Below are 23,438 nucleotides of genomic sequence, written 5' to 3' on the forward strand. Positions count from 1 at the left end.
TCCCACCAACTTTCTGGTTACATATATTTACCTGGGAGTCAATCTTCCAGTTAATTTGAGAATCACCAGTCAAGATGAAAGATGCTACAAAATTACATATTAAATTATTATTATTATTATTATTATTTTTCGGTACTGGAGATCAAACTCAGGACCTTGCGGTTGTGAGGCAGGCAGCAGAACCAGAGCTAAATCCCCGGCCCCTCCATATTAAATTATTAAGCCATCACTTATTTGTTGATAATAGAAGACTGGTTTTTTAGGGGTGGTGGTGGTGCTGGGGCTCGCCAGCTCTACCACTGAGCTACAGCCCCAGGCTCAAAACTGCATTTATTTCACCTCAATACCAAGGATATCAAGTAAAAATGAGAATTGTCACTCTTCACATGGATGATAAACTCCGATTTAACCACATTCAAAAGTAGAGATTTTTTTTTTGATAGGTTCACATTATTTCTCCATTGACATATTTACAGAACATAAAGTAAATGCTGCTTGCACATGAAAGCTAGGTGTTCAGTCAAAGAGCTAAGACCTCCAGCTGGCTTACACATGATCTTAGCCAAAAGGCTGAGAAGCGATCCAGCTGGCTTACAAATGAAACATCCACCTCTTGGCCTAGATTTTGGATCCAGACTGGCCTTGAACTTGCAATGATCCTCCTGTCTCAGCCTCCTGAGTGCTGGGATTACAGGTGTGTGCCACCACGCCCCGGGTCCTAGTTTTGGAATTTTCCAGCTTTCAGCTCATCAATAATTTCTTCAATATCATTAGGTGTCAGATCCTCGTAGTAGCTGCCATTCATTTGAACCATCAGTGTGTTTACACAGACCTCTAAATATTCTACCTGTGTGAAGTGAAAAGTTGGTAAAGCCTAGCCTGCTAGCCTTTATTTCAAGCCTTTTCTCAAGGTGTAGTGGTGCAGAGTTGACATGGTATGTACTTTTGACTGTACATTGTATAAGAAGTTGCTACTTCATGTACTTACTCTCATTGGAGGTGCTTATAAAATCCTACAACTCTGCTCATAGCAGAGGTGGGCAGACAGACACCCATTCTGCCTGTGGGCTGAGTCCAGGACTGGAAGCACAGCCCTGCTTTACACCCTGTGTAGTGTTTTACAATCACCTCTACCCTCTGACCATGCGCTGGTGTGAGATCAAGTGGAGCATCTGGATTATTCTCGGGAGTGTCTCTGTGCACAAATAAAGCTCCTCCAGCACCATCTGCACAGCTGTCTAATCAAATTCCTACTTGTGGGCTGGAGATTTAGCTCAGTGGTTCCGAGGCGCAAGGACCGAGTTCCATCCCTGATACAAAAAAAAAAAAAACCCCACCAAATTCTTATTTGTTTTCCCCAAGGCTGAGGCTGGTTGCCTGGGCCCACAGTGCCAAGGGAAATTCCTTTAGTTACTGCAGGATCCTTCACCCTGCTTCCAGTCAAGAGGATCCAAACACGGGCTTTCTGTGGTCAGAAAGGGACCTGAAATTTTACATTGGGCATGTACATATATGTACATTTTTCTAGGGAGAAACGTCTTAAGAGCTAAGATTTATTGAATACTATATGTAAGATACTATGCCACATGCTCCACACGCCTTTACTTTTAATCTCCAAAACATCTGTATGAGGTAATACTATTATTTCCCCCATTTTTCTGGCTCCAGAGTCCATGTAATCAAACATCATTTAAAACCTATGAAATGCTGGGCGAGGTGGCCCACACCCACAATCCTAGCACTTGGGAGGCTGAGGCAGGAGGACTGCTTCGAGTTTGAGGCCAGCCAGTGCTACACAAAGAGACCATGTATCAACCCCCCCGCCCCCCCAAAAAAGACCAATGAAATGAAAGTTAAGAATCACGGATTTAAAACCATTTCTCATGGTTGGGAATGTAGCGTGGTAGTAGACGTGCTTGGCTAGCATGTGCAAGGCCCTGGGTTCGATCCCCAGGACACCAAGGAAACAAAACTAAACCATTTCTCTTACTTGGGCTCTAGAATCATCCTCATGCAGCTGGCTTTGGCCCTGTTCTTTGGATCCTAACTGTAGAATATGTGCTAAATCCAGGTAAACAAATAAACTTAGGAGCTAGACTGCTTCAATTCAAATCCTGGGGTCTACTTATTGTTTTTGTTTTTGGTACTGGGGATCGAACTCAGGACCTTGCACTAGCGCAGCAGGCGGTGAAACCACTGAGCTAAATCCCTGGGCCCCTACTACTTATTAAGGTGACTTACTATCTCTGAGTCTCAGTCGCTTCACCTTTAAAGTGTAAATAATGATAATAATACCTTTGTCAAAAGATGCTTTTGGTGATGAAATGTTTGCCGTAGAACAGGAGTCAGCCATAAAGTTCAGTGAAAGTTAATTAGCATTTGAAGATCAGTGGGTTTAAGTTTGATAAACTTTTTCCGAAACTGTATTTTAAAAATGTCATTTTCATGAATCAAAATGTAAACATGCCAAATTTAATAATTTCGATAACATACAGAAACTCACCCACATGCCTTCCTAAATGTTTTTATTCTGTTCCAAGTGCCTTATTCAAATGTCACTGATTCATAATTATTAATAGATCTTTCAGGTTTCACAGGGAAATTTTTCTTTTTTTCTTTTTTCCAGTACCGGGAACTGAACTCAGGACATCGTGCTTGCCAGGCAAGCATAGCACCACTAAGCTACATCCCCAGCTCTCACAGGAAAATTTTTAGTTAATAAGTACCTTGAGATTTCATAGGCAAATTAACCTTATTACTTATAATGGTAGGGAAGGAACTTCTGAAACTTCTCTCCTAATAATGGCTATAAAAACAGATCAGAAAAGTCTAGTACTGAAGTGTGCAAAACTGGAATTTACTTTAATGTTAGATGCTAAACATTTATTCTATGTAACTAAAATTAAATTTGTTGAAGCCAGACATGGTGGCACGGGCCTGCAATCCCAGCTACTTTGTAGGATGAGGCAGGAGGATTGTTTGAGCCCAGGAGTTCATGGCCAGTCTGGGCAACATAATGAGACTCTGTTTTAAAAGGAAAAATAAGTTTATTGAAACATTTCTAAAGGTTGCTTAGTATTCCATCATATGTTGTCTCTACTCAGTCATTCACTCCTTCCCCTAGATAGCTATAGTTATAATTGTGAAGAATTAGGAATACTACATCTAACATTTTGGCATATATGATTTCCTTACATCTGATTATATCCTTATTAAAAATACTTTGAAGTGGAAGTACTTAAACATTTTAATGGCTTTTGCTACATATTCACAAATTTCTTTGAAAGATCATATCAATTTACTCTAACAGATATGAATAAGAATATGTCTCATCGAAATGTCACAGAGTTGAATATTACAAAAACAAACTTGGTTGCTTTAATTTGCATTTACTTAATTAATAGTGAGGCTGAACATCTTTTAACATGTATAACAGCTATTCCAAAATGCACAGTAAGAGTATGTTGCTTGGAAAGAGATTAAAGAAAGGTGCTAATCAGCTGCCCATAGGTGGGTAGAGAGGGGAGAAAGATTTTTAAAGGGCAAATTAATTATTTAAAATTTCCTACTTATATTTAATTAAATATATGGGTAAGAAACACCAACAAGACTGACAGCCCATGAATCAAACCCACTCTTTATATCTAGTCAAATATTAAGTCCTGCCACTTTTTCTTTGAATCCTATTTCCTCTCCATTCTCACTTCAACCACCTCGCACTTACAATACTAACTCCTAAATGGCTCCTGGATATCAACTTTTCCCCACTATAAAATACTGCATATACCTACTTTAAACCAATCTTGCTTAAACCTCATTTTTTCTCAATCTATCAAGCTTCACTTAGACTTTTAAGGCCCTTGGGCTGGGGATTTAGCTCAGTGGTTTCGCTGCCTGCTGCGAAAGCGCAAGGACCTGAGTTCGATCCCGGGTACCAAAAAAAAAAAAAAGACTTTTAAGGCCCTCTATATTCCCAGTGTCTAATCATCCTAGTTTTTCTTTTAATTTGGACAAATGATAATAATATACAAGGTATAATATACATAATAAAAATATGATGAAAGGTTTAAAAATTCATTATGGTAAAAGACATATTGCAATTAATCCCCCTCAAAATACTTTCCTTCATTTTGAACACACTCAGCCCATCCTTCTTGCCACTTTCTGAAGCAGCTCTGCAAGTACTTTTTAGTGGCTTTAGTTGTGCTGTTGAGGCTGCCTTGAGTCCTGAATCAATTCAGGATGTTTACCTTTCCTGGTCATTTGGACCTCAGGGAAGAGACAGAAGTCTGTAATCATGTACTGCAAACATGTACTAATAAAAGTTTAAAAATAAAGAAATATTTAAAAATGTCCAAAACCAAAATAACAACAGAGACTGAGTAGCAGCAGTAACAGTATTCTATTGCATATATATAATCACATTTTACATATCCATTCAGTCTATAAATCAGGCACTTTGTTTCCATGTATTAGATACTGTGAATAATACATCCATAAACATGTTTTTTTTTTTTTTGAGACAGGGCCTGGCAGTGAAGTCCAGGCTGGCCTTGAACTAGAGATCCTCCTGCCTCAGAAGTTCTGTTTCTGCTTTTATCTTCAATACAGTCTAGATGGAGTAGCAACCCAGAACCATTATCAAGGACAGGCAGGAAACAAATCAAGCCCTAAGAAAATTTTGCTTTCTAAGGCCAGACAGTGGCACAACGGAAGAACAGAGGGCAGTGGGTACTGGTGGGCTGAGCTAGAGAGACTCAGGACTGGCATCTCCTGGCCTCTGCCCAGCAGCAGAGGCAAACCTGGCTGGTATCACTTGATGGCAGCCCAGTAACAAGATGATCCAGGAAAGTGTCTTCTGCCCCTGCAGCATGGACAGAGCAGGCACCTAGCAGTGCCAATGACAGAAGCAGACTGGAGCTGGGGGTGGCAATGCATGCCTAGGGAGGGAAAAAAGCAGCTGACTTGAATAGCAGTAATGAAAACTAAATTGCCAGCCAAAAAAAAAAAAAAAAAAGAAAACTAAATTGCCAGTGGAGCCACAGCCTACAGAAGTAGGTTAGAACCTATGGGTTAAACTTCAGCACAGCAACTGCCTACCAAGAAAAGTCAAATAGGATGAAGAGTTTCCTAGCATAACATCCAAAATAGTCAGAATAAAAATCATCTGTCACACTAACAGAAAATCATAATTTGAATGAGAAAAAAGAACTGATAATATTCAGATGAGTCAGATAATGGATTATAAAGGATTTTAAAGCAGCTTCCATAAAAATGCTTCAACAATCAATTAGAAATCTTCTTCTAACAACTGAAAAAACAGAAAATTTCAACAAAGAAAAAAAAAGAATATAAAAAATGATTATGATGAATGTAATTATATACCACAAATATATACCAATAAAAAATTTAAAAATTAAAAAAGGAAAGCCAGGCAGTAAAAAAAAGGAGAATAAAATGGAAATTATAGAACCGAAAATTAAAATAATCAAATAAGAAACTTGGTGGGCCAGGGATTTAGCTCAGTGGTTTCGCCACCTGCCCCACAAGCGCAAGGACCCGAGTTCGATCCCCAGTACCAAAAAAAAAAAAAAAGAAAAGAAAAAGAAACTTGGTAGATGGGCTCAAGAGTGGAGATGACAAAGGATAAAATTCAGTAAACAGGAGGAGGGATCAATAGCATATGCCCCGGCTCCACACACAACAGAAAGCAAATAAACTGAAAAAGATAATATAACAGAGTCTTGGGCTCCATGGAACAAGAACAAAAAACAGCATTAGTACCCTCAGAGTTCCAGAGGGGGAGAGGAGGTAGGGGGCTGAAAACTCCCCAAATCCGACATAAACCTTCAGATTTCAGAAGCCAAGCAAATGTCAGATAGGACAGACCCAAAGATATCTACACAAGGACAAGTCATAATTAAATTTATAAAAACAACAGAAAGAACAAATCTTAAAAGCAATCAGAAAGAAATGATTAGTTACCTACAGGGGACTACCAAGACCAAGGAGAGTGGATTTTTAAAAATCTGAAATCATGGGGGTAGGGGGCGGCAGCTGGGGATGTAGCTCAGTGGTGCCACACCTGCCTGGGGAGCACAAGGTCCTGAGTTCGATTTCAGGTGGTGGTGGGAAGAGTAGTGAAATCATGGGGGCCAGAAAGAGGTAAAAGTTTTCAAGTGCTAAAAAAAAAAAATCTGTTAATTGCAATTTTTTTTTTAATCTGATGAAAATGCCCTTCATGGATAAAGGGAAAAAAGCTAGTTGTGGTGGCACACATCGGTAATCCCAGCATTCAGGGAGGTTAAAGGAGATCACAAGTTCAAACCCAGCCTGGACAATTTAGCAACTTAGTGAAACCTCATCTCAAAAATTAAAAAAAATTAAAAAACAGAAAAAAGGCTGCAGATAGCTTAGTGTGAAGACCCTGGGTTCAATCCTCAGTACTGGAAAAAAATGTAAACAAAAAGGAAAAACAGAAATATTCTCAGGTAAAGGAAAACTAAGATAATTTTTTTTTTTGGTGTGTGTGTGTGTGTGTGTGTGTGTGTGTGTGTGTGTGTGTGTGTGTGAGGAAACCTGCCCATAAAAGACTGACTACAGGAAGCTCACTAAATAGAAAGGAAAAAACAAAAGAAGACTTAGAACTTCCAAAATGACCAACAGAATACAGTAAAATAGTTAATAGAGTATGTTTCTCCTCACTAGTTTTTAAACCTTACTTGATGTTAAAGAAATATAAAGCCACCTGATATCAATGCCTGTAGAAGAAATACATAAAATAATATTTTAAAAGTGAGGCAAGTAAAGAGACCTAAATGAAAGATTTCAATACTTCATTCAAGTGATAAAACATCCATACAAATAGAAGGTAACAATTACATATGTATATTGAAATATCTAGAGCAACTACGGAGAATATTATATAAGGAGATAAGCTCAGAAACACTATAAATAAGAACAGACTTCTAAAACTATTCTTATAACCCACAAGCAGGCAAGAGGAGATAGAGACTGAGAATGAGAAAAAAATAAACAGTGGACAAAGAAGTGACAGATGTAAGCTCTAACTTGTCAATAATGACTTTAGCTGGGTGTGGTGGCGCATGCCTATAATTCTAGCACTTGGGAGGAAGAGGCAGGGGGATCTCCATGAGTTTGAGGCCAGCCTGGGGTACCAAGTGAGTTCAGGGCCAGCTTGAACACAAAGCAAGACCTTGTCTCAAAAAAAAAAAAAAAAAAAAAAAAGACTTTAAATGTACATCAAAAGACAAAGACTGACAAAGTGGATTTTAAAACATAAACCAACTATATGGTGTCAACAAGAAAGTTACTTCAAATCTAATCGCACAGATTAAATGTAAAAAGTTGGAAGACTATATTAGATAAACATTAAGGTAGTTGAGGGTGTAGCTCAGTGGTAGAGTGCTTGCCTTGAATATGTGAATTCCTGGGTTTAATCCCTAGTTAGGTTATCAGATTTGTAATCCCAACACTTAGGAGGCTGAGGCAGAAGGATCACAAGTTCAAGTTCCATAGGGGCAATTTCGTGAGACCCTGCCTCAAAATAAAAAGGGCCAGGGTTCAATCCCCAGCAGGCAGACAAGAGACAGAGACAGAGACAGAAAATAAAGGAGATAAAACCAGATATGATATTGCATGCCTATAGTCCAAGTTACTCAGTATTAATGGTGTGTGACTATAAAATTAGTCCACTGATTGGTTTGGCATAGTTCTCAGTGTGGATAATGAGAAGGCCAACCCTGGGTGTGAGTGCTATCTGCCCTAAGAGCGTGTAGCCTGCACACAATAAGGGACAGAAAGAGGTCTGCTATTGTTGCTTTCTGCTTTGCTACTTTGCTGTTTATTGGCTTCTGCCTGCCATGAACTGTCTCTCCTCTGTGATGCCCTCTGCTATGGCACCCTGCCTTGGAGCCATCCAACTATGAAATGAAACCTCTACAAACTGTGAGCCAAATAAACCTTTCCTCCTTTAACGTCGTTAGGTGTTGGGTATTTTGTCTCAGCAACGAGAAAAGTAAAAAGACATATCAGTAATAAAACAGCGTTATCAGTAGAGATCCTGCAGCCACTGAAAAGAAAATAAGGGATTATAAATAACTTAAATTCATATATTCAACAATTTAGAAGAATGGATTAATTCCTCAAAAACAACAAACTAGCAAAACTTAAAAAAAAAAATCACATTCATTGTGTCTTTTCACGCTGTGAGACATCCTTGTAAGGCAAGTGTTCATTTAATAAATGAAAAGAGACTAAAGCTCAGGCCTAAAGTCAGGGTCTTAAAATTACTTTCTCAGAGCAATGAAGACTGAAAAAAAAAAGCTACATGACTTTTTTTATTACTATAACTCCAGTGTTGGGACCAGTGCAAGCAAATACCAGGGGATCAATATATGTTGAATAATTATTAAAAAATTATAACTTCTTTGGATCTGTTTCCTCATCTGTAAGTGGAGATAGTAAAATACTTCACTTTGCTTTGAACACATTCAGCCCATCCTTCTTGCCACTCTTTTTATTTATTTATTTATTTATTTATTTATTTATTTGAGACAGGGTTAGTTCAGGCCAGTCTTCAACTCACTATGTAGTCTAGGCTGGCCTCAAACTTGCAGCCATCCTCCTGTCTCAGCCTCCCAAATGCTGGGATTATAGGTGTGGGGCACAATGCCTGGCCATCTCCCTAAAATCAGAAGTCATATTCTTAATTTTCAATAATTCATTCTTGTTCTTTCTTTTTTATAAAAAAATAAATATTAAAAACATTTTAAAAATTAAATATTAAATGTTTTTTAAAAAGAAGTCTGACCCTAGCCTGGGCAACTTAGCAGCTTAGTAAAATCCTGTTGCAAAATATAAAATGGCTTGGGATATAGCTCAATGTGAAGGCCTTGGGTTCAATTATTAGTATGGAATGGGGCTAGGGGTGGAATATAAAAAAGCTCTCTGAAATAGAATACAGTAAAAAAAAGATAAACTCTACAACTAACATTATACTTAATGGTTAAGGACTGAATGCTTTTCTTCTAAGATTGAGAATAAGGAAAGGATGTTCACTAGTGCTACTCTTACTCAGCACAGCAATAGCAACAGTACTAGCCAGGACAATAAGATAAAATGAAACAAAAAGCAGATGGTTTGGAAAAAGAAAAGAAAGGAATGTCTATATGTGTATGACTGAATATTCATGTAGAAAATTCTAAGAAATTTACAGGAAAATTCCTAGAACCAAAAGGTCAATTCAACAAGGTCACAGATTACAAAATGAACAGACAATTAATAGCCAATTACAAACCTGGGAGCTCCTGTCTCAAAATAAAAAAAAGGGCTGGGAATGTAGGTCAGGGCTCCCTGGGTTCAATCTCCATTATTGCTATAAAAAAGAAGTAAAGGGTTGGGGATTTAGCTCAGTGGTGCCACGGCCTGCCTTGCACGTGTAAGGTCCCAAATTCAATCCCCCCGTACCAAAAATAAAAAACGTAGGCCTGGGAATGTCCCTCAGTGGAAGAACAATTGGGGGAAGGGGGTTTCTTCAATTAGTGATAGAGACTTTCTGTTTACAAAATTAACATCCACAAAACACTTTCAAGCCACCTTGATTTGTTTTTTTTGTCCTGGGGATCGAACTCAGGTACTTGAGCTTGCAAGGCAGGTGGTGGAAGCACTGAGCTAAATCCCTGGCCCCACCTGATTTTGAAAAATTGAAGGGTGAGATTACAAATTGCTCCACAAAGCTGAAATGTTCTCGTGGAGAAAGATACTTCAGTTAACTGTGCAATTTCAAGAGCAAGACAATACTGGCATTTTTGTAGGCAATCAATGTCCTTATACTGGAATAAATGTCCTTATACTGAGGAATACAGAAAAACCAGATGGTAGTTGCTGCTGTTTTATGCAACAACTGGGATATGATGAACTGGGGATGATGGGTTTAAGTGAAGTGATATAAGACTCAGCATATTTTGGAAATTCCTATCTTGAAATAATCTTGGATGTGTGCTACATAAATATGAAACTATACCTTTGGTTTTCTATATTCACTGTACATATGATAAACTTTGTTATCAGATGTTTAAGTAAATTTTAGGTTGGCATCTTATTGGTAAATTATCCAAAAAAGGGACTATGCTATTTTTTGTGTGCTTTCACTACTCATCACCTTGTCAGAGGAGAAAGCTCTTATTCTTCAATAACTGGATATAATTACATTTCCTCAATTCTAACTTGTGCTTTTTATTATTGCTATTGTTAATTATGTTAACAGTTTTAAAATCAAAGTCTTTTTTTTTTTTTTTTTGGTACCGACTATCGAACTCAGGTCCTTGGGCTTGCGCAGCAGGCGGCGAAACCACTGTGCTAAATCCCCGGCCCTCAAAGTCTTTTTTTCTCTTTTCTCTTAACCCTCCAAAAACTATTAAATGGTCTTTCTTTTGTGGTGCTGGTGATAGAACCCAGGGCCTTTGCACTCAGCTGGACTCCCATCCTTTTGTCTGTTTTTAAATCTGAAGACGGTCTCATTAAGTTGTCCAGGCTAGGCTTGAAGACCCGCCTGCCTCAGCCTCCTCGGGTGCTTGGGATGCCAGGCGTTTGCCACCAAGCCCAGCAAACTATTTTACAATCAAGAGAACAAATGCACTAGCTACAAATGATTTTACCTGGAGGGTCAAAGTTTGTAGTTCTACAACCTAAAATCTCTCTTGCAAACTGCTTTTTCTGGTAGCATCCGTTCGTGGGAGTAATGGGGGAAGAGTTAATCTCACCCTTTCGTTCTTTCAGAAAGACACAATGAGGCTCCAGAAACCTGTCCGGAGTCTGCAAAGAAATCATAAACCGTCTAGAGCCCAATCTTCCAATCCTAAGTGACACTCTGAGCGGCCCAGGGGACAACCCTATCCCATAGTAAAGAAGAGATCAGCATAGCGACGCCATCGGAAGGCTTTTGGTTTTAACCCGCCTAGGTCCCCAAGGGCAGCGCCAGACCACGGCCTAGCCCCAATCGTTTGCCTCTGGCCCTAGTTGCTTACGCGTGGTTCGCATCCAGCTCAGCAGCGCCGGTCGATCTGCCGGAGCCACAGCGTCTAGCAACTGAAGTATTGCTCGCTGCGCGGAGCGAAAGTCCATATTGCACTGACCCACGGCAGCTGGGAAGTTCGCATTGCGCACGTGCAAATAGTCACTTCGGGACAGTCTACTCCGCTCAGCATGGACCCCGCCTTTCTGGGGCCCAAGCTCCGCCTCCTCCTGGAGTTCCCAGTGGGCGTGCATCTAAATTACTTTTTCTTAAGGTGGCTCCTCTAGGCCTGATTTCTTCCCAAGACTGCGTCTCAGGAGAGCCTATTTTACTACTAATTGTGCTGCCGCAGTTACTCAGCTGTTAGAAAACTGAAGCCAAAACCCATCATGGAAAGAAACACCTTTCCAAGCTCTTTCATGAAAGAAGCCGGAGGAACGCGGCTCTGTGCCCCGGAAGCGGAAGTGCATACTCCCCAGGAAAGGCTGGACCACGCCGAGTGATGACGTCTCCTCATTGGGCGGAAGGTTCGCTGGCAGTCGTCTGTCCTCCAGCTGGTGGGAGTTAGCGTCGCAGCGCTGGGTGCTGGGACCCTAGTTTATATTGTTTGAGAAGTTGGGTTGTGAGGTCGTGCCTGCCTGTCTGCTCCAAGCTTTCCTGGTTTTCCTCCCAAGACGTGGGGCCTCGCGAAGGACTCCCCGGCCCTTTAGAGCCACGGCCTTAGCAGTGTCTTGCAGTAAGTGTTTACTTTCCCCTCTCCAGACCATAGAGGGGCAGCCCCCATCCTGGTGACAAGGTAGGAGACTCCTGAGGAAAGCTGTTTGCCTCCCCACCGGCTGTCATCGCCGAGTCTGATGTACTCTGGCCCTTCTTTATCTAGTGTCTTCCATCAGAAGTTTTTCTAAAAGGTGAGCTGTGACCCTTTAAGCTGTCTTTAAAGTGACATGAGCCAAGTAAGATGTAGGCATTCGTAGGCTTGACCCTGGTGTTTGCTTTCCTGAGCAAGGGTTCAGATGCGGGTACTTCCCTGAAAACCTTTTAGGGTGCCTAACACATTGCCCTGCGTACAGTAGACGTTAGGTAATAGATAAAGAACATCAGTTCAGTGCCGATGATAAGATATACTGGTGGCTTTCTGTTTATACCATTTGATCCTATTGACCATTTCTTAAAACTTTCCTGTTTGCTTTCTTTGTGCTGTCCTCATGTGGTTCTTTAGTAAACTTAATTCAACTAAATATTTACCTGTGGTTAACTATAAAGATACAGAAATGAATGATGCAGACTCTGCATTGAAAAGCTAATAGGTAAATAACAGGGGCAGATAAATAATAGCCTGTTTCTTCATCTACCTAATAGGCTCATTATGAGGATGAAGGGAGATTAGGTAATGTTTGGCAGTGCCCAAACATAGCAAGAGGGAGATAGAAGAGGGAGATAGTTCCCTCAAACCCCCTTACCCTCAATTTTTTTTATATATATAAACGAAGAATATTGGGGCGGGGATTTACCTCAGTGGTTCTGGCGCCTGCCTCGAAAGCTCAAGGTCCCGAGTTCGATCCCCGGTACCAAAAAAAAAAGAGTATTTGCAAAAGAATCTGCAGGTCTTCCTTCTGAACAGTACTACTAACAGTGCAGCTAAGATAGATGGAATTACAGAAGTACTGTTTGGAAAATAGTGTCAGCCTACTGTAAGATAACCATAAGTAGTAACTTTTCATTCTTTTTAGAATTGATTTTCTTCAGTGTGCCTTTTGGGGGAAAGGAAGGGAGTTAGTGAAATCTTCTGTCTTAGATTACTTTTATTTTAGTTGTTTCTCCCTCCTTTTAGCTGGGCCTTAGTCATTGCTGCAAACCATGGTCTTCCGCCGACACACCTTGAGAGTTCTCATCTACATCTGTGACTTCCATAGCATCATCCTTTTATGCCAACCATTTCCACACCATTTTCTGTAGCCTCCTCATTGAGAATGATAATTAGGAACTTTCTACAGATTGAATAGGCCCAAAACCAAATGCACTATCTCCATCTTCCTTTTCTTACTATGACGTATACATTCAAAAGTATATAAAAGCAATGATTCTCAGTGTGTGTTGACTTTTAACTTTTTGTTATATGCATGTTCACTTTTTAAAAGGGTAAGCTGGCTGTGGTGGCATAGGCGTGTAGTCACAACTACAAGGGAGGCCAGGGCAAGGAAGATTGCTCGAGCCCAGGAGTTTGAGACCACCATGGGCAACAGAGTGAGAACCTGTATCAGAAAAACAAAACAAAAAAGGGTAATACAACGAACACATCCAACTTAAGCAGTAGACCATAACAGATAACCCTTAAGGCTCCTAAATCTTTTCTCCATTGATTTTCGAATTAACTTCCCCTTTGCCCTCTGTTCATTGGTTAATGGCATCACTTGCCAGGTGGTTATTTAAGCTAAAGATAGTGGAGTTATTTTTGCCTTTCCTCCTTCTTGGCCATTTGGACGTTAGGTCATGTAGATTCTGCTTTTTTTGATCCTAGTCCCCTTTTGCCATTTGCCTTCTTTTTCCCTAGTTCAAGCACACTCCTCTTTCTAGTAGACTTTTAGAGTATAGCTAGCGTTTGTAGTCTCCTGATTCCGGAGTTTTTCACTCAGATGTATTTGCTACATTGTCTCTAAAGATATTTTTATTATATTGTATAAATGTATATATTTTAGACAAGGTCTTGTTATGTTGCCCTGGCTGACCTTGAACTCTGGGCTCAAGTAATCCTGCTTTGTTTGGATGTATGATCTTCTTTTCTCCTGGATACATACTTGGAGTGGAATTGCTGGGTCTTGTAGCAACTCTGTGTTTAACATTTCCAGGAATTGCCACCTGTTTTCTAAAAGACTTTGCCACTTTATTCCCACCAGCAATGATGGAAGGTTCTGATTTCTCCGTATCCCTGCCAAGGCTTGTTACTCTCTTTTTGCGTTCACTATCCTAGTAGATATAAAGTGATATGTTACTACAGTTTCGATTTACAATATTCTGATGAGTAATATTTTGATGTTTTTAGACTGTATATATTTTATAGTCTTCCTTTTGCATTTAAACATTTTAACATTAACAGGCATATTTTCAAAAAACTTTCTCCCATTTCTGCTTCCTTTTCCCCTTCCACCAAGCCATAATTCTTGTGAAAACTTGCCTAAATTATATACCTAGAAAATAAAATCTGTAGGAGTATATTTCAAATTATTATTGATTGTTACCAGGGGATGGGAGTGAGTGGGAGTAGGAAAACTATGTTTTCTATCTTAAGTATTGCTATAAGACCTTAATTTTTGCAATAAACATGTATACTCTTATAATTGCAAAGTGTAAAGGTGAATTATTTCCTTGGAGGACTAAGTAAATTCATCATGAAAAACAATTCCTAAATTTGAAAGTCATTATATAATAGTCAAACATAATAATTTATTAAATAAAACAGCTAAGGTGTTATGTTCAGTAAATTTACTTTTCTGTGATCCTAGATTATGAATGTACATGCTCTGCAGGATTTTAGTACAAACTTTTTTTTTTTTTGGTACTAGGAATTGAACTCGGGTCCTTGAGCTTGTGAGGCAGGCAGCGGAACCACTGAGCTAAATCCCTGGCCTGCTCTGCAGGATTTTAAAAAGTACATTTGTTTTTATGTCAGGAAAGCAAATACTGGTTTTGAGTTTTTCACTAGTTTATAAAGTATATTATATAGACATGATTTTTCTAAAAATGTTTTCTAAAATTAATATGTTTGGTCTTGAGTCTAATATTGATTCAGAAAGTCATTCAGTGAGTGTGGTGGCACATGTCTCTAATCCCAGCTACTCAGGAGGCTGAGGTAGAAGGATCACAAGTTAGTGAGACACTGTCTCAAAGTAAAAAATTAAAAGGGCTGAGGATGTAGCTTAGTGGTACAGCTCCCCTGGGTAGGAGTGCCAGTACCAACCACCACCACCGGGGGAAAAAAAGGCACACAGGAGGGTTTAGAAGAACTTTCTGGTAGGGGTTTCATTGTGATAGGATTTGAAATCTCTGATCATTAGAGTTTATAAGTCTCAGACCGGGCAAGGTTTGGGCAGGAATACTTGTAAGAGAAAGGTGGCTTGATAGGCACTGTATCTCCTCTTGAATGACAACTAGGTACTTGCAGTTGGCACTAGATGTTAAGACTCCAGGGGTGGTTACTGGATAATGAGTGGGACCTGCACTTTAGTATGGAATTCAGAAATTCAGATGATATGGGGGGGATCTGGTTTATATCATTTAAGAAAGGAAGTTAGTATGCTAGCACTTGCAGACATCTCATTTAATCCTCACCACAGCCCTTAAGGATAACTACCTTGGTAATGGTATTACTTCCACTTTGCAGATGAGGACAGCAAGGCTGAGAGATTAAGTAACTCACCCAAAGTAACACAGACAGTGTGTAACTGAGCTGGAATTTGAAACCAAGTCTGTCAGACTCCAAAGCCCAGGCTCTTTCTAGTACTTCATGCTGCAGCTAGTAAGTACCAGCCATGTGCTTCCCTTACATGGGGGACCCCAAACTTGAACCTGTTTCTGTCAGTCACTATCCAACTCCCGTTCAGCGTCCTGTTAGAAGAACCTGTGACTTGGGCCAAGAGCAGTCCTCATACTGATTGCAGTGGTACTTCCTGGCTCTTCTGGACATGGCAAATATGCTTCTCAAAGAGGGATGTGCACCTTTCCTTTCAAAATACGATTTTCTCTATTATAGTATAACAGCAAAAATTCTCCCTGGAATTTTCCAGCAGGTATATTCATCTGTACTATTTCACAAACCACTCATACTCAAGGGCAGTGGTGGTGAACCTATAGCACCCATGCCGCAGCAGGCTGTTTTTAATCAGCTAAAGTTCTAAAAGGTTCGCCATCACTGCTCTAGAACTTAAAGCTGTGCAACCAAAGGGCTGTAGGAAGTCTTTTGGGTTTTTGGAGAGGATGGCTTTTCTGTTCCTCACTGTGCTTGTATCATAAAAGTGTTGTGAGGCTAGAATGAGATAATAGATGTTAAACTATAGAATGTATTATGTAGTGGTCACCTTTTCTTTTTAAAAGCCCCAAGTAGAGACGATGCTTTTGTGAACTTCTGGCAAACACAGATTTATAAATATTTATAAATACCTAAATATAAACATATTTTATTATATATTTATTTAAAATTAAAATATCAACTTATTAATATTTAATATATGATTTGATTGTTTATATTTTATTATATATTAAATATAAAATTATTTAAATATAAATATCTATAAATCTTTTTAGTTAGCCAAGGAAATTTTGAGCAAGTATGCTTAAAGTGTAAATTATTCCAATTTGAGATTGAGTTAGCTGTTAATAACAAAAAATTTTGCATTTTGGTGTGCATTTTAGAACAATGTAAGGTTAATTTTTAAATAACATATTTCCTGGGCTGGGGATTTAGCTCAGTGGTTTCACCACCTGCTGCGCAAGCGCAAGGACCCAAGTTCATCCCTGGTACAAAAAAACAAACAAACAAACAAACATATTTCCTCCAAAATAAGACCTATCTGGAAAATAAGCCCTAGATTTTTCAGGATGCTCATACTGTGAAACCTAATCCCAAAATAAGCCCCAGTTAAGAGCATCAGTCAGGCAGGGGCATTTAGTATGTCTGTTGCAACACATGACACATGTACTGAGTTATAAAAGAATGATATTAATATATAATTGAATAATATTATAACATTAATACTCAAGTGATAATATGTTATAATTAAATATTTCCAAATACCCATGTGGGTACCTTTGGGCAAGAGGTAAACACCTGTGCAGATGAACCTGAGACTTATTGCTGAATGACCTATCAGAGTACAGACACAACACACAAATAACATGCGCACTTGAGAATGAATAGATGTGGTGTGTCTAATGTGAATCTTCATAATTCCGTACATTGTGTGTTGTAATGGATGTACTTAATACACTCAAGTGAAATGTTTTCTGAATTTTGGTGCCTGCAATTTTTTGTCACTTTCATGTGGACCATCATTCTTAATTGTCATCATTTTTGTAGCCACTCCTGTCTCGTAAACCTTCAATTAACACTTAATGAAAACTTTGTGAAGCCTTGCTTGCAAGAGGTCGTGACTTGGTGAAGAATTCATGGTATAAAATCACTGACAGCTAGCTGTGTTGCCAGTGCACTAAGAGCCGGCTACATGGACAAGAAGTGCTTGTTTAAGGAGAGCTTTCTTGCCGGATAAGAGAGATTGGGACAAAGGGTTCTACCAGAAATGGAGTAACAAAAAATTCATGCCAGAATTTGGGGTTGGGAGAGTTATGATGATGTTCCAGAAGATGATGACATGACTCTATTGAATAAATGTAGATTTTTATATGTGAATAAATATAGATTTTTGTACATGAAGAAATGAGTAAGTGTAGATTGTTGTACATGAATAAATATAGATTGCTATACATGAAAAAATAAGACATCCCCTAAAAATAAGCCCTATTGCGTCTTATGGAGCAAAAATTAATATATTACTTGGTCTTATTTTCAGGGAAATATGGTATTTCCCCCCCCAGTACCAGGAATCGAACTCAGGACCTTGTACTTGCCAGGCAGGAGTGGTGCCACTAAGCTACATCCCTGGCCCTAAATATGGTATCTTGTTGAAGAATAAGGAGGGAAATTCTGAAAAGTTACAAGGATGCACACCTCTAATGCCAGCATTCTGGGAGGCTGAGATAAGATCATGCAAATTCAAGCCCATCCTGGGTAATTTAGCAGCTTATTGACATCCTCTTTCAAAATAAAAATGGGCTGGATATGTAGCCTAATGATAAGTAAATATTAAATGTACAAAATCAATCACTTAGGACCTTGAATATCTTTTTTTTTTTCCTTTTTGGTACCGGGGATCAAACTCGAGACCTTAGGCTTGCAAGGCAGGTGGCCAAACCACTGAGCTAAATCCCTGGCCCTTTGAACGTCTTTTGATTTGTCATAGTATATTAGTTCATTTTAGTGACCTTTAAGAGGTACTTGTAAAGCCTTTGATGACTTTGGTTCCCTAGTCTTGCTTTTGTCCAGAGATCTTAAGTACATCATTCATTCATTCATTCATTTGTAAAGTTTATTGTTATTAAGGGCTTTCTATATAAGACTGAGGATAAAGCAGTGAGCTCATAGAAAAAACCAAAAGAGACAAAAATTCCTGCCTCAAGTAGCTTACATATCAGTAGGGGATTATAGAGCACAAATAATGTAAATAAATCATGTCAGTTAATAGAATAGTGAGGAATAAAAGGGGAAGGGGTTGCAATTTTAAATGAGCAATTAGAGAAGACCTCATTGAGAATGGCATCTGGACAGAAATCTGAAGGAGATAATGGGGAGTCATCAGCCAAGGAAAGACCATTTGGGCTGGTATGGAGGCCCTGAGGCGCAGCAGCAGCAGCAGGGATTCAGGGCAATTAAAAGCAAGCATGTCTGTATGTGTGGGTTTATATTTGGGAGTGCCTTGCAGCTCATTCCTAGGACTTTAGCTCTGTGCAATGAGAAGTCATTGAGATTTTAAGCAGAATTAAAGTTCAGATACAGTACAAGAGTTTTCAGAAATACATCCTTGGAAATTGCTAACAAAACACAATAGGTAAAAAGTAAAGATGTTATCAGGTGTTCTTAGTCCTCTACTGGTCTCAAACTCATGGCGATCTTTCTGCCTCAGCCTTCCAAGTGCTGGAATTACAGGCATGCGCCACCATGCCCTGAGATGCAGGTTTCTATATGGAAATATATTTTACAGCTTGGTGCTAATAAGTACTTATATGTATAAGAAAAAGTGTGTGTGAACTTCAGTTTTCTTTTTAATTTAAAAGGGCCACTTAATATGGAGAGTTAGTTTAAGAGTTAACTAGTGTAGCTTTGAAAATGAAGGATGATCTGTTTATGACATGTTCTGTAAAACAGTTAATTGCGGTGTCATAAATAGAATTCTGTCACTTCTGGTGAAATTCTGTTACTTCGGATAACACAGTGAAAAAAGATGAACTGAAACGTGAATCATATTTTCTCCATGAAAAATAGCTACTTCATAATTATTTCATTTAATGAATAAGGGATAAAAAATAAATCTTTTCCATGAAGCAGTTGCTCTTTCAAGTTAACCATGTAATTGTAAAAAACCCGTGGTAAGCAATTTTTTTTTCAATTTCATCAAGTGTTAGTAGTAATCATTTTTATCTAAGTTATTAAATTTTACTTGAATAGAAGTGTAACATTTAGTTTATAGGTCAGCCTGGGAAATCTCTTTGCCAGTGTTATGTTCTAGGGTAGTTTTTTCCCCTTTGCCTCTTTTGACTCTCATTACCTTTTTACTCTCCCTGTGGTGAATGAGTCAGCTATTTTGGTTCCATTTCTCGTATTTTTAGTCTCCTGTGTACTGTGTAGACAAGATCAAGAGTGGATAATCTTTTTCTTTCTTTCTTTCTTTTCTTTTTTTTTTTTTTTTTGGTACCGGGGATCAAACTTAGGACCTTGTGCTTTTGAGGCAGGCAGCGGCACCACTGAGCTAAATCCCCAGCCCTGGATAATCCTGATTGGCTAAATTAAACTAGACTATCTTGAAAGGGTTGTGGAACAGTTGTTTTGAACAGTGGACTTTTTTGGGGCCAATATTCTTCTATTAGATAATTGATATTCCTTAAACTTGGTTTTCAGAGGCCTTTATTTCCTTAAACTATAGAGCCCTCTGTTCTGACGAGATATTTTGTTTACTGTCCCCAGATAATACTAGTAATCTTTTCTTTTTTCCGCCATTAACTTTATTGGTACATTTTAGGTATAAAATACAGTTACATTCATCATTGGGATCTTGTACCATTACACGAGGCTCTTGGTTCTTCTTTTTTTTCCCCTTCCCTTGCCCTCCCTGCACCCCCTCCACCCTTCCCTATTTGCAAAGACCTTGTTTCCATTTTTTTCCTCTTCTCATATTTTTTCCTTTCCCTTTTTTCCCTTCCCCTACCCCTCCCAATTCCCCTGCTCTTGTAGACCTTTTCTTCCTGTTATGCAATATCAGTTATACATTTTTTAAATTACAATATTAAGATCTAGGATAGGGCCAGGGATTTAGCTCAGTGGTTCCACTGCCTGGCTTGCAAGCACAAGGACCTGAGTTCGATCCCTGGTACCAAAAAAAAAAAAAAGATCTAGGAGACATTACCACAGATTTTACAGAATTTAAAAGGATATAGAAAGCATATTACAAAAATCTTTTTTGAAATAAATTTGACAACTTCTAAGAAGTAACTTAGAAGACAAATTAATGAAACTAACTCTGGAGGAAATATAAAATTTGAATAGCACCTATTAAAGAAAGTATATTCCTAGCTTGAAAACCTACCTATATGACAACAGCAGGCTCATAAACATTTTAACTGATAAATTATATCAAACATTTAAAGCAGAAAAAAGGAACACTTCTCCCCTCATTTTAGGAACTCAACATTGTGCTAATCCTAAAACTGGATAAAGACAATAGAAGAAAAAAGTATGAACATAGATAGAAATTTGTTTAACAAAACAAACTCTTAGAAGTCAGATCTGGCAGTATATAGAAAGTGGTTTTATTATAGGGATGGCAGTGTTGGTTCAGCATTGGACGATCCACCCCCAAAAGTCATCATTTTAACAGAGGAAAGGAGAAAGCCATATGATCCTGTCACTAGTTGGAGAAAGAGTATTGGACTAAATTCTACAGCTGTTCATAGTTAAAGCTATCAGAAGACTAGAAGTAGAACAGAAACTTCTCAACAGATCAAAGACATGTACTCCATACTTCCAACAAAAACTCCTTCTATGAATGGAGACGATACAATGCTTTCTCCCTAAAGTGGGGAACAAGGGCATATATGCCTACTCTTCATCTGTCCATTAGACTTTGAAACATAGGTCTAAACCAAAATAGTCTGGCAATAAAATGACAAAACTAGGATAGGATTGGCATGGCAGAAGCAAAATCTTTATATGTAGATGAAATGATCATCTACAGAGAAAATACTAAGAAATCTCTAGGAGCCCCTAGAACTTATACTTGAATTTAGCAGGATTAGAAAACACAAGGTATATGTAAAAATTCAGGTCTGTGTATACTTGCTATAAATGAAGAACTGGATATTGAAATTTAAAAGTTATGTAGGAGTACAAAGGACCCAGAAAAGCCAAAAACAAAAACAGTGTTGGAAAACGTTTAGCACCCAATTTTAAGACTTCTTCTAAAGCTACAGTAATCAAGGCAGTGTTGGTGTAAGAAAAGACATACAGATCATTTGAATAAAACAGAGAATCTAGAAATAGAACCACACATATATGGTCCACTGAGTTTTGAAAGATTATTTAACATTAGCATTTTATAGAATATAAACTCAATTCAAGAGCCAAGGAAGAGATAGTGTCTTCAGCAAACGGCACTAGAACACCTGGTATCCATATATAAAAAATTAACCTCAAGCCTTTTTTTCCATACATGAAAATAACTTGAAGGGATCTATGAACCTAAATAAGAAAGCCTAAAAGTAAAAAACTTTAAGAAGAAATTATAAGGGAAAATATTTATGAATTCAAGGTAGGCAAGAACTACCTAGGATACAAAAAAACATGATGTATAAAAGAAAAAAAATTGATAAATGAGATTCCATCAAAATTTAGAACTTCAAATGACATCATTAAAATGAAAAGGTCCTTAAACAGACCATATTTACAATGCATATAATCTATGAGCAGAATATATAAAGAATTCTTAGAGCTCATTAATGGACAACCCAATTAAAATGTAGACATAAGATGATAAATAGCCAGTATAGCACAAGGAATGGTGTGCAATTCTAGAATCAGAAAAATACTAATCAGTACAATAATAAGATTGAATCATATACTCATTAGGGAGATGAAGTCAAAAGTTTTAAAAGCCTTGTCATGACTTTTTCTTTTTGTTGGATTCTCCCCCTTTGCATTTAGTTTGTCATGCCCAATGGATTCATTCTGCTGGGCTTCCTGGGGTTGTGATCCTCATTGTCTTTTTCTAGGGTATTGTCTAAAATTTTTTGGAGTGCCGGTTTGGTATTCATGAAGTTCCTGAGATGCTCTTTATCATGAAAGTATCTTATTTTTCCATCCATTTTGAAAGATAGTTTTGCAGGGTACATCAATCTGGGTTGGAGGCTGTTTTCCTTTAGGGCTTGAAATACATCACTCCAAGCTCTTCTTGCCTTGAGGGTTTGCATTGAGAAGTCTGCTGTGATTCTGATGGGCTTTCCTTTGTATGTGATTTGTTTCTTTTCTCTCACTGCTTGTAGAATTTTATTTTTCTGTTGGATTTCTGGAATCCTAACTATGATATGCCTATGTGTAGATTTTTTTTGATTAAGGCTAGTTGGAGTCCTATATGCCTCACTTATCTGTATGTCAAGTTCTTTTCCCCTGCTTGGGAAGTTTTCTGCCATCACTTCTGTGAAGAGTTTTTTTATGTCATCTGTACGCTCTCCTCTTTCTTCATTGACTCCAATCACTCTTATGTTATTCTTCTTTGCATCATCTAGCAGCTGCTGGATTGATTTCTCATGGTCCCTTAAAATTTTAAAGCAATTTTTCTTTTCCTCCTCACTAACTGCAATCTTATCTTCTGTACCTGAAAGTCTATCCTCACATTGGTTCATTCTGCTGTGCAGACTTTCGATGGAGTTTTTAATCTCTTGGAAATCTGTTTGTATCTGTTTTATGGATTCCATTTGTTTCCTATGTTGGGATTCCATCATGCTCCTCAGATCTTCTATTTTTTTATCTGTGTCCTCTCTAGATTTATTAATCATGTCTTGCACCATGAGCAAAATCTTTGCTGTTATCTGAGTAATTATTTCTGATTTCATTTTTCCCAGATCCTCTTTTGTTGCCAGTTCAGAGTCCAGGTGGTTGAGTATCAGAGTGTTCCATCTCGTTTCCCTTTGGGGTTGCTGTAGGTGATCTGGAAGCCTGTTTTTGAGGCTTATTTATGTGTTTTCTCATTTCCACGGGGGTGGGGGGTGGGGTGCTTCTGGCGCCCACGCAGTTCACCTTCTCTGCACTAGGAGCTTGGGATGGCCGCGGGGGAGCTTCCTTCCAGATGCTGAGGCCAGCTCAGCTTCACTGCCCTAGGAGCCTCGGATGGAGGTGGGGAGCTTCCTTCCAGGTGCTGGTACCGGCTGAGCTTCTCTGCCCTAGGAGCCTGGGATGGTAATACTAGTAATCTTTAAGGAGGGTGCATGTGTGAGGCCTAAGTCTGTTCCAGGCTTTCCCATGTGTCCGTTTCTGCTTATGTGGTTTCATACTTCTCAAACTTCCTTTTATCCTCTTCCCCATTTGTCC

General features: G+C 38.6%; 2 protein-coding genes and 1 pseudogene across 7 annotated transcripts in view; 1 reads left to right on the top strand and 2 right to left on the bottom strand.

The window, feature by feature from the left end:
* LOC101712961 (hypothetical protein) overlaps nt 1-11,489 on the bottom strand; it is a 33,761-nt gene extending 22,272 nt beyond the window's left edge. For 2 of the 3 annotated variants that reach the window (XM_013066626.3, XM_004867570.4), the window contains exon 1: nt 11,049-11,476. In XM_013066626.3, coding sequence (XP_012922080.1) covers nt 11,049-11,289 — 241 coding nt within the window. In that variant the 5' untranslated portion in view covers nt 11,290-11,476. Of the gene's footprint in view, nt 1-11,048 lie in introns of all 3 variants that reach the window. The other variant, XM_004867569.4, reaches the window with a different exon arrangement.
* On the bottom strand, nt 586-10,851 carry LOC110346250 (NADH dehydrogenase [ubiquinone] flavoprotein 2, mitochondrial pseudogene; annotated as a pseudogene).
* A 38-nt stretch (nt 11,490-11,527) lies between the features above and the next one.
* Nucleotides 11,528-23,438, top strand: part of Srp54 (signal recognition particle 54) — a 39,963-nt gene continuing 28,052 nt past the window's right edge. Inside the window, exons 1-2 of one of the 4 annotated variants that reach the window (XM_004867568.3) lie at nt 11,537-11,771; nt 15,414-15,548. The gene's annotated coding sequence lies outside the window, so the exon portion shown is untranslated. Of the gene's footprint in view, nt 11,944-15,413; nt 15,549-19,209; nt 19,229-23,438 lie in introns of those variants that run through there. The other 3 variants (XM_004867567.3, XM_021246577.2, XM_021246578.2) reach the window with 3 other exon arrangements.

This window comes from Heterocephalus glaber, unplaced genomic scaffold (genome assembly GCF_053883595.1).
Source record: "Heterocephalus glaber isolate CG9 unplaced genomic scaffold, H.glaber_assembly_v1.0 deba00001662, whole genome shotgun sequence".
NCBI classification, from domain to species: domain Eukaryota; kingdom Metazoa; phylum Chordata; class Mammalia; order Rodentia; family Bathyergidae; genus Heterocephalus; species Heterocephalus glaber.